The following is a 15,835-nucleotide window of genomic DNA, read 5'->3' as shown; positions in this document are numbered from 1 at the left end:
CAGGGTTATTTGGGTTATAGTTTGATTATAACTGAATGTGAAGGTCATACAATAAGTAGTTTGGGTGTTGATTCATACACAATACTACACCATTTCTATGTGTTTATTACTCGAGGATTATTACACACTTCTTACAACATATGATGGAGAATATGTAAATATTGGCATCACATTTCAAGGTATAATTCACCTGGATTGGTCATTATTTCTGAACATAATAGCTTTTATATAAATGGATATATATTGACTTTTTACAGACAATTGTTACATAGCATTCATTTACATTTCATGGTGAACTGAAGTCTATATATATATATTACACTGTTTTGGACTTATTTTCCAATATCAACTATTTATTGAAGTCTTTGACATTTACTTGGAAGATCAGAAACTATAACTCTTGGTTTCATACAATTTTCTTGTCTGCTACATGTGTATTTCAACGTAATTAAGATATAGTCGAGGATAAAAGTTTTATTTTAGCAGTGATTGGAAGCAGAAAACGTACATGCATTTAAGATCTGTATTCCTTGTATACACAGCAGTAGAAACCTTATATGCAGTCTGATAAACAAGTCTGTCTGATTAAAAAAAAATATTTATCAAAATTGAATGTTTTTCAAATCTTCATTTTGATGCAATTGAATGTGCGATGGTATAAGATTTCTCTCTGAAGAGTGAATTGTTAGTAAATGGATTATTTATAGTGCTCTGAAGTACTCGACTTAATAAACTATAAATGATGTCGTCAAATGGAGGATTTTTAAACTTTAAATGTAAGTAGATAACTAGTAAGGATAAATATCAGTTTAAGCCTCTGAGTAAGGTTTGATATTCATGATATATAGCATCATGTAAATATATAGATGTAATTAACAATTTATACATAAAAAATATTATGTAGGAGAAGGTCAAATGCAGACTAGTGCCATGAAATATCATTTATCATGTTTAAATTCTAGATGTCAGGTATATATCATAACAGCACATATGATGTAAAAATAAATATTTTTTAGATACATTTTTGTTAAATATTCCTAGTTTAAAAGAGTAAATTTACTTGAAATAATGATATTTTTTATGCATATTGATTAATTTTTCAATTATTAAAGATCAAAATGTTAGTTAGATTTTCCACGTTATTTTATAATTAGTGTCCCTTATGTTTTCCAAGTATATTGGTTCTGTTAGCTATCAGTATTTTCTGGAGGGATCTGAGCTTTGAAAAAATGGAACAATTCCACTACATTTTATATTAATGTTTATTTCTAATCTAGCATAAAAAATTCTGACTTTCAAATAACACATTGCTTGATAAATTGTAGCAGTTATTCTGAGTATTAATTTTCTTTCTATGACTGCAGAGCTTATTTTAAGTGAGTGATTATGTTATTAGAGTGTGAAACAATTCAGTCAATGTATTCAGGATGCAGTACTTTTATATGTAGTGATTCATTGATCAGAATTGTTTACCATTGTTGATCGCAACTCTTGGGTATTTGAATATGAATAAACTATAGAAAGATACACACAGATACAGGTTTTGTCAGGTGAAAACCAGAGTTCAACTTACTAGATATTGCTCTGTTTTATTAAAAAACCTTTTAGTTGTTAGCCATCACTTGAATTGTGTCGTTGTGTAATGTCTATTTTTTATTTCAAACTTTAAACATGTTATACAAAATTAAAAAAAAAAACAAAGAAAAAAACCAACTGGACCAATATTCGTGAATAAACACCAAACTGAGGGGGTCTTGTTTATAAAATTACATTGATTATGCTTGCTGAATTGCTAAAATTGCCATTGTTCCTAAGTTAAAAAACTTTAAATATTCAAAGCCATGCTGTGTTAATACATTTGGAGGCTGATACCCTGAATATAGCTTATGAGATCTGAGAATATCATGTAATTGAGACAGCAATCCTATTTTAATACCTGAGGAGATACCATTCATAATCTTAGAGTGCATTTGTTTCTAACCCAAAATTTTGTCATCGATGACTATCGTTTAGTAAACGTTAAGCTGCTAGAAACAAATACATCGTTTAATAAACTTTATCGACCCCACGTTGTCAGACAGAAATAGACTACACTCACGCACTGTAAACAAACAGGTAAAAGTGCGGGAAATAAATAACCAGGACTTTGTGAAAACAACACGTGCTCGTAAATATTTAAACAACAGATGCAGAAATTTTTTTTATCGTTTACACGTCTCAACGATAAACGATCAACGACTACGCGACTATTTGCGCGTACATCGTTTATGTGAATGATGTCAACGTTGACCAAAAAATGTAAGAAACAAATTGTTAAATGACTATGCGCGTAATCGTTTACATCGTTTAGGTTAGAAACAAATGCGCTCTCAGTCAGTGGAAAAACACTACAGGTATTTAAATCATGCTATCTTATACTTATATGTGGCTATAATTGGAAATAGATAATAGAAAACTTGCATTGTTTGTCATACATTTTTGTTATTCAAGAATTCTGATATTAAGGTTAAAAAATAACGAACAGCAATCACCGATCACTTTTATCATGTTTAGCATTTGACTTGTGATGCTTGTATGTACATCAACATTTATCCAAAAGACCATTTTATAAGTTAATATTTTTTTTTATTGATAAGATTATGGGTAGTGTTGTACACATAATAGATAAGAAATAGCTGTCATGTAATTTTGAGGTGGAAATCTGTTCATAAATCACTTTTCACGCTAGTGAGCTACAGCAAGTGAGAAGAAATAGGCTTTTTAAGAGGACCAGATTTGTAATGTCAAGTGACACACATTATACATGTTATAAGATAACCATGTATACTACATGTATTATGAAAAAAATTGACTGTCAGTATATATAGCCAAAAAAAAACCAATTCAGAACAATCAACCCTTTCTGAATCAAGGCTTCTGGATTATTCACCATCTTAAAATAGATATGATGCTTCTTCATGAAAGAAAATATCTTGTGAATTTAATCATAAAATTCAATGGTTCTATTTTTGACCCATTCAATAGATTTTCAAGAAAAGTTTTTTTAGATAATTTTTTTTTATATATATATGAATGACAAAATGATATTTGTATTATAGTATTAAGCAACAAATAAAAATGTATTGATAGTAATCAAAGTTGTCACACACTTAACCACAATACCAATTAGTTAGATAAGTACAACTGAAGTACATGTATGTAGATAACTATTGTGTCCTCTGACAGTCAAGTTCTAGTTACACATAGGAATCATGTTATGTCTTATTGTCATATCCTTCATTCCATGTACATGAAGACTCATAAAGAAATCTGACATAATTCACCAACCTACATAGTTTTCTACAGGACCTTAGTTTTTGCACCTGCTAATTTAGTTCTTGATTAGAGTGTTTTGTTGGGTTTCTAATAACAATGAATATATTAAGTTAGCACTGTCTGTTTGTGTCATATTAGAAGCTGAAAAAAGCAGCTACACTCACATCTTCATAATTGAAGACTTACTTAAAAAAAAAGATATATGATAATTGAAATAAATTAGTCTATTTTTTGCATATACTTCTTGAAGGCAGTTCAACAACTTACTACGCTCAAAGTCCCACACTCATACATCCATTTGTCTGAAGTAATGCATGAAAAGAAAAGTCAGTGAATTACATGTAAATATTTATCACAACTGCCCTGTAGCTATGTTGTAATTAGGTAAATAGTGTAATTATCCTTTTCTTCCCAGATATAAACTCATTGTAGACACATTATTTATAAATATACCATGTACATCATAGAAGAAGATATTGTTCATCTTGAGCATAAAAACAAAAAGAAAGGTATACATTTTGACACCATTATTCATTACATTAAGTATTTAACTGTACATCTAGGGTAATCTAGGTTAAGTACTGGGTAAGAGGGGGGATCAAGAAGCTTTCCATATTTTATATTATTTGGCAATGCTCTTCTGAAACCACAGAATGCTGTTTGTCTCTTAATGTGTAGAGAAGTCATAAGATTTCCTGACATCTTGAGAAGCAAATGACCTAAATATGAATGATGAATTATATATTAACGGGAAAATGAAAATCATTTAAGCACGTCATAGTAAGTATTACTGATGTGTCTCTGAATGGTTTGTAATTGGTATTGTGTATGACAAAAGTTGTATAAGGCTGATACCATTTTATAATATGTACTCAATCAGCTGTGGGACAGGTAGCAAAGTACTCCAGAAGCTCATTATACTCTGCCAAAGGTTCCATGATACATTCCTTGTATTGGATCCATACAAGTTTTAAAATATACTTTTTCAAGAGGTTCAAGATCAATTTTCTCATTACTGCACAAAGATTTCTTATAGCTTATTATGATTTAGAAATATAAGAGGTATTGAACATTACTTAATAAACTTTAAATCATGTGTGTGCTTAAAGAGTACTGGGTATTGGACTGACTGCCAGGTTCAAACTGTAATAATTCTGAATTATGACAAAACAGTTGGATTTGTGATAGCTGTTCACTATGGATTATAAACTGAAATGTTTTGGTCTTTACAGAGATGGATTTAGGGGAGGGGGGCCCTCTTTTGTCAGAAAAGTTGATTATATTGGGAATCACTGAAGCATGACTTGAACCTCTTAGGCAGTCTAAGGGCCCCAACTTACGAAAATTTCTTGATCCGCTACTGTCTTATGTGTTGTTGGTTTCAGTGGTTGAAGTCATAAAACTTTGCTCAGTGCTTTGAGCACAAAAATCATGCTTGAAACACAAAATATAGTAATTTGATTGGTTGATTCTTGAGTCTGAGTACAAAAATCATGCTTGAAAGTTTTATGACCACAAGACCAGGTATTCTAGCACTCTAAATCCAAGTTTCTGCACAACTTCACCTATTGACTTTTGGGAGAATAATTTTGGTAACTTGTTTCTCTAAGTTAAAGATTACCTTGCAATAAGAGTTTGTGAGGTATTTGGAGGGCCTGTTGCAGGACAAAATATTTGCTGCTTTTACATATACCCTCTTTTTCAAGTGGTAGTTCATATTTCCTGCTGTCCATTCTGGTTGACCTACTTTTCAGGAACTATTTTGACAGTTTTTGATATGCATGTGATATTTGTCACTGGAGACCGGACTGTTACATGATAATTGTTAAGCACCCTTTAAATTCTGTTTTTGTGGTTAAAATGTAATATATGTACATAAACAAGTACATGTAGTACCAAAAGTAGACAACCAGACTATGTTGAAGTTAGAGTGGTCATTAAAAAAACCCAGAATAATTCATATCTTAGGTAAAAATAATGGTTTTAGTCCTGATGAATAACCATTAGTAACTTATTTTCTGTATCATCTGTATGGGACCCAAATCATAATTAAAAGATTTTAGTATCTCTATTATGTAACCTTGAAATTTTAAAGCATTTGTTCAAAATTCAATGTTAAATGATAATAAATAAGTTCAACAACATTTTACTCTATAGAGCTCTTAGCTATATTTATCATTCATAGAAATTAATTACATTTTGACGATAATTTTTATTTATAGGATTTTTACTATAATCCTCTCTGTGTTAAGTATGGCGACATATTGCGTTAAGTTTAATATAATGTGCAGTATAGTCTGATCTTTCTGAATAAATCAAATATAAAAGAATAATCACATTTCTTAGTGGCAGGGAACGAATACATCTGTAGTTATGAAATGTCAATTGTGACGTCACCGAATCGTTAGACTTTTCAGGTTTAGTGAACCGTACAAGTTATATTAAGTTTGTTTTCTTATAAGATTTCCAATTATTATAAGCTAGTTATTTTTATACTGCAACCTTGAGATTGATTCTTTTCTGGGACTACAAAGGTCAACGCTCTGTGTAAACATACTCAAGGACTTCCATTAATACCCGATATTGAAAAGTTCGTCAGGGGATTTGACATAAAAAAGCTTGTTGATAATTACAATATTGAACAGACATGAATTATAAGTTATTGAACAATTGGCTGGCGGGGGATTAGAATGGCAAAAAATACAACCTTTGATTAACAACAATTATAAATCTTTCAGTTAATAGTTCCATGATAATCTAAGATAATCATGATAATATCTTAGTATTATGATGTTCTTAAATTGTGTTTGAGATAAATTGCAGAAAAATCAGGTTATACGAAACTTGTCATAGGCTTTATTTGGAAATATAAATTCTTTTTTTCTGCTGGTTGTTAGGATGCATTATTTTACTTTATTGGTCATTTGACACTAGAGTTTGGTTTCAGTCTACTGTTTGGGTTAAAGGTTGGCTATTTGGGGTGTTCAGTTTAAGGTTTAGGGTAAGGGATACTGTTTGTTCAGGTATGGGTTAAGGTAGGTCTAGTAAAGCTCTTTACGATTTGGGACCCCTAAAGATAATGAAGGCTGTTAAATGCTACATGGAATTTTCAAAAAAGTATCTGGTGAGTCTTTGAAGCAAAATGATAACTTTTTTTATATTTAGTTCTAAAATTAACATTTCTTATATAAGAGTTCTAAAATTAACAATCAGATAGATTTATCAAACTTGAATAAAATTAGATGGTATAAAAACATGTACTAAATTAGTTAGAAGAGTGGAATATTTTGGCAACTTTTGTAAATTTTGGCAAAAACAAGGTGTTTGATATAATGTTTTTACCAGTTTCTGTTGGGTTGTCTGTGTATACATATAGATCTCTGTGCTATAAATAGCTGTAGTATTTTGTATGATAGTCTGTAATCATTAAGCCAGAAGTGTTAATGAGAATTTTTTAGGACTGCTTCCTTGTGGAAGGTGAATTGACTGACGTCACAGGAGACTTGACAGAGGTCAAACTACAACACACATACTCTGACCTCCTGTGGTATTCATCTTGGAATGTTAATTATAGTCTAGAAAGTTCAATACTTCTTAACCAATTGTCTTACTTTTTGGTATCCTAAAATAAGATGTTTGTGGCTGAAAACAGTTCTGTTAGTATCAAAATAACAGTGAATTGTTATGATAAGTCAGTTTTGATGCTTGGTGCATGTTTAATTAGCATTTGGACACATTTAATAGTAGTTAGACAGACACTGCTGTTTATAGACTTTTCAGAGGTACTGTTCTTATCCTTTTCAGAGGTAAGAAGTGTCAAATGATTTTATACTTGATTTTAAGTAATATTTGGTTCTGCTTCAGAAGATAGCATTAAGGTATGCACTTCCTTAATAGAGAAAGTTATGTCAGTAGATGATAGTTATATTGTCTTTTAAACAGCAACTCAGGTGAACATGCATTTTTTAGAAGGTTATAAGATCGTAGTGCTGTTGCTAACATTTGGCATCAAGTGTCATTTTTCCTGGCCTATCAAGTTTAGAAAGTATGGCCTGGCTACCAAAATTGCCTGTATGGTAAAAAATAAAACAAAGGTAACATGTCTGCCTGTAGACTTGTTATCTAGCAAATTGAATCTAGTTAACATCTGGATTTATTCTCAGATCACATGAAACATGTTCCTTTTCTGTAATATGAGCCACTGGACATTAAACACCAATACTTCCATTCTTAATTAATATTTTCCAGGGTTACTTATTTGACATTGTGATTTCATTCAAGTTTATAGAATTTTCATCCTGTTCCACAACATATCTCAAAATAACAAAAACATTAGAAAACGTAGAACTATATTGACTCCCCTTACATATTAACCTTTTATCACAAAGTTTTTAATATAAAGATAGAGCTCATTAAATGTTATGCAAACAAGTATATTTGTGGATACCAAAATAGATATAGATTTAAGGGGTTGACCTATTAGTGTTCTAAAATAGACTAATGATATGCCAATGTAAACATGATAAGTCAGAACATGGTTACATTGTAGTGGTGAGCCACATTTGTACTTTAATGTTTGGAATTGGTATGTTGATCTTATAGTGATAGAAGATTTTAGTGATAATAATGTGAACATCAAGATTAGGTAATGCATTTTGTTTTCCTTATGTTTTGTATTGTAATATTTAAACGTGGAAAGTTTTTTTTAGCAAGGGGATATTATTGAAATCAGTAAATTGTTGAGGTTAGTATTTGGTTTTCACATAACAAAATTGTGACTTTTATTTGTTATATAGGGCAGGGGGAATGGAGATATGCAGCATCATATACCTTTTCTCTTAGATCCTTTAACAGAAATCAACCATGAATGGAAATGTTTTGTTACTTTTGTCTATTTTATATGCATAAGTATCTTATTCTTTATTTAACTCTCATATTTTATAAGGGAAAGTATTGCTTAATCTCCTATTTGTTTGAGCAGAAAATAGCCAGGTTCATCAATGATGTTGTGTTGAGGGGCAGAGTGGTCTAAGTAGTTACTACTGTAATCACTAGCCAGTCAACACTGAGGTTGTGAGTTTAAACCCTGCTTGTGAGGGTGCACTGGACTCCAGTCTTAATTGACTACGATTGTCAGTTTTCCTATCGAAGGTCAGTGGTTTTCTCCAAGCACTCCGTCCTCCTCCACCAATAAAAACTGGCCGCCAGGAAATAGCCTAAATGCGGTGCATAACAGTGGCAGTAAAACACCAAAAATCAAAAATCAAATCAATGGTGTTCGGGATTCATTTCTTCAATATTTCCAGCATGGCCTATTTCAGCACAAAATGCTAGACAATTCAACCTTATTCAACAAACCCATTGACGATACAAATTTTTTAAGCAGGTATATATGAAGAAATATTCAATAAAACATAATTTAATTTAAACTCTGTTTGATTATAAGAATAAATCACATCTTTTATTTTTGTAATATGAGTAATAGGTTTTACGCTGTAGTAAAAGTACAAATCATTCAATTCTGAAATTAAAAATGAAGAGAAATCTAAAATAAACCCAGCTAATTAGATAATTTGGTCATGCATAATGAAAATTGCCAACAGTAATTTAATAGGAGTAAATAATTCCAGTTGTCTAGAAGGCTTGTGGAGGATATGCTCCATCGTCCATGATTCATTGCATAGTTTGATTGATGTAGTCTGTATTTGTTTATCCAAATGAAAAAGTAATACTAAGTTCCATATCCTTTTATGCTTCAAGTACACAGGACACTTAAGGTGTTGTAATTTTCTTTAAAGGCCTACTAAATAAAGAAATGATTTAACATTTTAGATATTTATATTTAGTATTGGAAGACAACAGGATGCCATCTAAATCAAAATAGAATAGTACCCCACACAAAGCATGCTGGTATTGATCTTTTAGTAATTCTGTAATGAACAACTATAAATAACTTGCTCTGATAACAGCAAAAGGATCCAATTATATCATAGAGAATTAATAAAAATATCCCTGCTGTAAAAAAATTGTTTTGTTCCTTGCAAGATTATTTTTGATGAATTCGTGATTTAATGGGCTTGTTTTTAGAATATTATTGATACTTGAGGATTATAAATAGATTTGGCAATATTTGATAGGAATTTTTGGAATTTTTCTGTAGTTTCCATGTGTTGACTTCAGCTAGCTATAGGTTCTATTTGTAGAATCATCATGTTTAGAAACAGGATAATAGAAGCCATGCAGTATCTTTTGCACTTATTAACCTATTTTTAAATATTGCTTGGTTAAAATTAAGATTTAAATAAGATTTGTTTTGTCATATAAATTGAAATTCAATCAAATATGTTTATCTTTATATTTTGATGTAAAGACTGGGGGTAGGGATAAGAACACAACACAATAGTATACAATACACCTGGGAAAAATTGTGACGGTTCAGACTATCATAACACTAACCATGCTAGATTGTATAGATTTTCATTTTGTAATAGCCAAATTATTTTTTTGTTTATACATGTATGATACAGGAGTCAGTTTCACAAAAAAAATTACGACTAAGATTGTCTTAAGTATACTGAATTGTTCATGACTTACAATCAATCTTAATAGTAAGTGTTTTTGTGAAACCGACCCCAGATTTTGATACCTTTCAGAAAAAGTTTCAAGCTCATATTTTCTTTTGTAATAAACAAAAATTTATATATTTTGAAAAAGAGATTTTTGTCTTGCCTAGACAGAGTCAAAAAGCAAGACTAAAGGTATGCTGCATCAGTGTCAATAGATATATAAAGAAGATTTGATATGAGTGCTCAGTGTCAATAGATATATAAAGAAGATTTGATATGAGTGCTCAGTGTCAATAGATATATAAAGAAGATTTGGTATGAGTGCTCAGTGTCAATAGATATATAAAGAAGATTGGTATGAGTGCTCAGTGTCAATAGATATAAAAAGAAGATTTGGTATGAGTGCTCAGTGTCAATAGATATATAAAGAAGATTGGTATGAGTGCTCAGTGTCAATAGATATATAAAGAAGATTTGATATGAGTGCTCAGTGTCAATAGATATATAAAGAAGATTGGTATGAGTGCTCAGAATGAGACAAATGTCCATCCAAGTCACAATTTGTAATAGTAAACCAACATTACGGTCCTCAACACAGAGCCTAAATTTAAGGCTCACAACAAACAACAAGCTATAAAGGACCCCAGAAGTGACTAGTGTAAAACCATACAAATATGAACAACAACATTCTAATCTATATAAAAAACCGAAACAAGGACACACTTATGAACCACATCAATAAACAACAAACTCTGAACAACAGGTTCCTGTAAGCATGAGTTAGGGATTAGGTCAATTTACAGTGGCAGTACAGTACCACAGTATTAAATCTGCTCAGAATATTGTGTAAAAAGGTATTTAATAAATGGCATCCATTTCCAACCGATTCTTTTTTATTTTCAGATCCATTGGTACCTCATGAATCCACGATGGAAATCAACAATCATTTTGCACATATTAGCAGAAAACCAGGTATGTGTTAAGTATCTGTTGATTGATCATTCCTCGACATATCACAAATGTAGTCATTTGAAATTGCTGATTGAACAGTTAATTAATCTGTCTTTAAAATCTTTTTACAAGTAGTTGTTATACAGAATGTTATAACATAAATGTCAGAAAACTGAGTAATTCTGTCTCATTTAATGTTGCTATATCAACTAGTTCAAAAAGGTGAACATCTGATTGAAATGAATTAGTGACTGACTATTTTGCATGATTTTGTAATTTTACAGCTACACATCCACATAGTAGTGCATGACTGACTTAATGGGTTTAAATTAAAAGATGAATTTCAAGCAGTTAAAATGAATACTGATGATACCAGTCTAACAGAGGGAACAGTTTATATGGGCTCTATACAGCACTATTGGTTATACCCATTGAATTACTTAGACAGTTAAACAAGATATAAGATATTGTATTTGCTAAGTACAGGGGGTAAAAAATCAATGACATTTTAAATTTGTAAACAACTTCTATATAAGGTATTTGAACTGTTATTTATTGCCAGATGCAATGACAGTGGGATCCAGCAAGTCTGACGAAACACCTCTGTCATGTATATAAAAATAAGGAGATGAGGTATGACTGCCAATGAAACATTTCTATCCACTAGAGTAGGAAATAATTTAAAGTTGCCCTACTTGCACAGCCTGCTATGAATGACTCTGATAAGTGTGTCGTTCATGATTTTGTAGATAATTTAATGTAGATTTTAAATCAGGACAAGTTTCAGTTGGATAGACAACCGCTGAATCGAAATATAAATAATTATGATTGAGTGTATATCTCTAAAATGGGAGTTGCATACCTTGTACAGTATTTAGGTATATAGGTAAAAAAAATCAAGAGACAGTGCCTGTGGGTGCAAAGTACAAAAGATACTAGCAAAAACACCGCTATTCAGTAGTCAAATATTGATAAAGCTAAAAAAAACACAGGTTTTAAAATATAAAAACTGTTAATATATACAAAGCACATGTATAAATGTACCAGCAGTTACTAAAAGCTAGTTCAAAGCAAATTGTTACTACTAAATAAATCAGACTAAATTGGTCTGTATTTCTGGACTTTTGCGAGTACATGAACTATTGTCATTTGTATGTAATACTAAGACTAGGCAAGCATGAACATTGATCATGGGTATGTAAAGGTCTCCGTAAATTTGGATGTCATAATACAAAATATTTGACGCCACAATGGAAAAGTGATTTTTTAATAATGAGGTCAATAGTTCAAGCAGGGTAGATTCTTGGATCAACCAGGACAGATTTCCAAAAATCAATAAGGCGACAAGTATGAGCAATTTTCATGTGTGCTACTAGAACAAGATTTGTATGAAACATTGTCATGTGTCTGTAATATCAGAACAAGACAAATATAAACAATTGTCATGTGTCTGTAATATCAGAACAAGACAAGTATGAACCATTGTCATGTGTCTGTAATATCAGAACAAGACAAGTATAAACCATTGTCATGTGTCTGTAATATCAGAACAAGACAATTAGGAACAATTGTAATGTGTCTGTAATATTAGAACAAGACAAGTATGAACAATTGTAATGTGTCTGTAATATTAGAACAAGACAAGTATGAACAATTGTCATGTGTCTGTTATATCAGAACAAGACAAGTATGAACAATTGTAATGTGTCTGTAATATTAGAACAAGACAAGTATGAACAATTGTCATGTGTCTGTAATATCAGAACAAGACCAGTATGAACAATTGTCATGTGTCTGTTATATCAGAACAAGACAAGTATGAACCATTGTCATGTGTCTGTAATATCAGAACAAGACAATTAGGAACAATTGTCATGTGTCTGTAATATCAGAACAAGACAAGTATGAACAATTGTCATGTGTCTGTAATATCAGAACAAGACAAGTAGGAACAATTGTTATGTGTCTGTAATATCAGAGCAAGACAAGTCTAAACAAAAATGAAAGAACAGAAAAGAATTTGTGTTCTGCAGGTAATATTCTAACTGTATTTGGATGTTAGACTTGTCCATTTGACATACCCCTATTTGTGTTCTGCAGGTATTGTCCTAACCATATTTGGATGTGAGACCTGTCCATTTGACATACCCTATTTGTGTTCTGCAGATAGTGTCCTAACTATATTTGGATGTTAGACTTTAGCTATGGGACATCTCATGGCTATGGACTTTAGTTATGGGACATCTCATGGCTATAGATGTTAGACCTTAGCTATGGGACATCTCATAAATATAGATGTTAGACTTTAGCTATGGGACATCTCATGGCTATAGATGTTAGACTTTAGTTATGGGACATCTCATGGCTATAAATGTTAGACATTAGCTATGGGACATCTCATGGCTATAGATGTTAGACTTTACCTATGGGACATCTAATGGCTATAGACTTTAGCTATGGGAAATCTCATGGCTAAAGACTTTAGCTATGTGACATCTCATGGCTAAAGACTTTAGCTATTGAACATCTCATGGCTGTAGACTTTAGCAATGGGACATATAGACTTGAGCTATGGGTCATCTCATGGCTATATATGTTAGACTTTAGCTCTTGGACATCTCATGGCTATAGATGTTAGACTTTAGCTATGGAACATCTCATGCCTATAGACTTTAGCTATGGTACATCTCATGGCTATAGATGTTAGACTTTAGCTTTGGGACATCTCATTGCTAGAGACTTTAGCTGAGGGACATCACATGGCTATAGACTTTAGCTAAGGGAAATATCATGGCTTTAGACTTTAGCTATGGGACATCTCGTGGCTATAGATGTTAGACTTTAGCTTTGGGACATCTCATTGCTAGAGACTTTAGCTGAGGGACATCACATGGCTATAGACTTTAGCTAAGGGAAATATCATGGCTTTAGACTTTAGCTATGGGACATCTCGTGGCTATAGATGTTAGACTTTAGTTATGGGACATGGGACATCTCATGGCTATAGATGTTAGATTTTAGCTATGGGACATCTTATGGCAATTGATGTTAGACTGTAGCTATGGGACATCTCATGGCTATAGATGTTGGACTTTAGCTATGGCAATACAATACTTCCTGGTAACAAACATCAATTATACAAATATATCTTGACAGTTATTTGACAACTCTGTTCTTACTATACGGAAATGTCATGTTCTAATTACATATAGGGTTAAATGAATTTGAATTTACCAAAAATATTGGAATGGAGGTGAACAAGTATATTCGAGAAGGTTCCTGAAAAGATACAACTGAAGATTACATTTTATAATTTATATGGTTAATTTTCCTCAAGATAAGTGGAATCTTGATTCTTTAAATATTTCTTGTAGATGCAACTCAAAAAAATTATTAAACACAACTTGAGAGCTTAAACAAGTCCTAATTCCATTACTTTGTCTTATTTTACTATTTACTACTTATATAAATGTTGTTTGTCTGTCAAAATGATATAACATTCTTGACTGGTATTAAATATAATGTGCACTGGAGTCTTTTAAGAAGATTTAAAAAAGTCTGACAATGTTACTAGACTGTGACCCCTCATAATGACGTCAATGCTTGTTTTTTTTAAAGTAATTTAAATGGAAATTTGGATATGAATTTTATAGAGCACAAAAGAATTATATTTTGGATTTGTATGGTTGATTATATATGACTATATATTTGAATTTGACAATTGAATTGAGGTCAGCCTTTTATTTTCAAAACTGCAAAAACAACTACCGGTAGCTTATTATGTTTGGTAAATTGATTGCTGTTTGCTAAAGACCAGTGGCAAATATATACAATGTATAATTCAAGATAATAAGATCATTTAGGGAAAATCTAATAGGTAGGTTTTGCAAGTGGGTCAAACTGTGAAATCTAATGGGTATGTTTTGCAAGTAGGTCAAACTGTGATGCATAATGTGGATTTTTAACTGTTAAAAGAATCAGGATGTTATGGTTATACATGTACTGAGCTATGGAAAAAAACAATTGTCAAAATTTAAAACTAAAATGAAAGTAGAATGAACAAGATCAAAACACTACTCTCATAAATAAAGATTCCAATGATCCCTTACAAAAAGTTCAACTAAGTATGGAAAAATGCTGACAAATGTCATAGAATGCAAGACATTGGGATTACAATCAGGTGGTTGAAGCTGCCTTAAACTATTGGTATAAAGCTTAATATTTTAAAGGGAAGAAGACCTGGATGCTTCATATCTTGTATACTGATTCCTTATGGTACAAAGCTACTGTATGTCATATGTCTCTTGTCCTTGACCTAATTTTCATGTTTGAACAACTGCTTAAAAAAAAGTTCATCTGTTTTCTCATGTGAATAACTATATTTAGTATATGCCTATAATATGGGTTAGTGTTACCATGCAAGCTCTTCAAATCTTGACAGACATGATTTGCTTGACCACAACCTTATTTCATGGATCAGGGATTTAGGTTAAATTACATGATTAAGTCTGTTTCTCAGATACTGTTAGCAGTACGTCAACTGTTAGGTGTATGGAATGACTGTAAGGTATACATGTTGGTCTGGCAGGTTTCATGATGACTTTTACCATTTTTGTCGAGCCTTCGACTTTGGCTTGGACAGAAGCTTGTCTGTGATCATAAGATAGTATCCAGAAGTAAATTGTGTAAAAAAATAAATCCATTTTTTTTTAGTATTTTACTTTTAAATGGACTTAGTTTTTCTGCCGGGAAACAATTACATTCACTCTGTGGTTTTATCAATAATTTTTTAAAAATTTTAATTACTTTCTTAAACTATCCTGGGTTTGTACCAAACTTGGACAGAAGCTTATTTATGATCATAAGATAGTATCCAGAAGTAAATTTTGTTAAAAGATAAATCTATTTTTTTCGTATTTTACTTTTAAATGGACTTAAGATTTTCTTCCAGTTAACATTACATACAATGACAGTCTACAGTTATAGTTTTTAAAACATTTATT

General features: G+C 31.4%; 1 protein-coding gene across 9 annotated transcripts in view; it reads left to right on the top strand.

Moving 5' to 3' along the window:
- The window catches only part of LOC139513241 (histone deacetylase 4-like), a 96,048-nt gene that overhangs the window by 25,962 nt on the left and 54,251 nt on the right, over window positions 1-15,835 (top strand). For 5 of the 9 annotated variants that reach the window (XM_071301560.1, XM_071301569.1, XM_071301567.1 and 2 more), the window contains one exon: window positions 10,785-10,853. In XM_071301560.1, the coding sequence (XP_071157661.1) occupies window positions 10,785-10,853 (69 nt within the window). Of the gene's footprint in view, window positions 1-16; window positions 777-7,939; window positions 7,961-10,784; window positions 10,854-15,835 lie in introns of those variants that run through there. The other 4 variants (XM_071301570.1, XM_071301561.1, XM_071301563.1 and 1 more) reach the window with 3 other exon arrangements.

This window comes from Mytilus edulis, chromosome 2 (assembly GCF_963676685.1).
Source record: "Mytilus edulis chromosome 2, xbMytEdul2.2, whole genome shotgun sequence".
NCBI lineage: Eukaryota > Metazoa > Mollusca > Bivalvia > Mytilida > Mytilidae > Mytilus > Mytilus edulis.
Note: the sequence above shows the minus strand (reverse complement) of the source record. Positions and strands in the feature narration are given on the sequence as shown.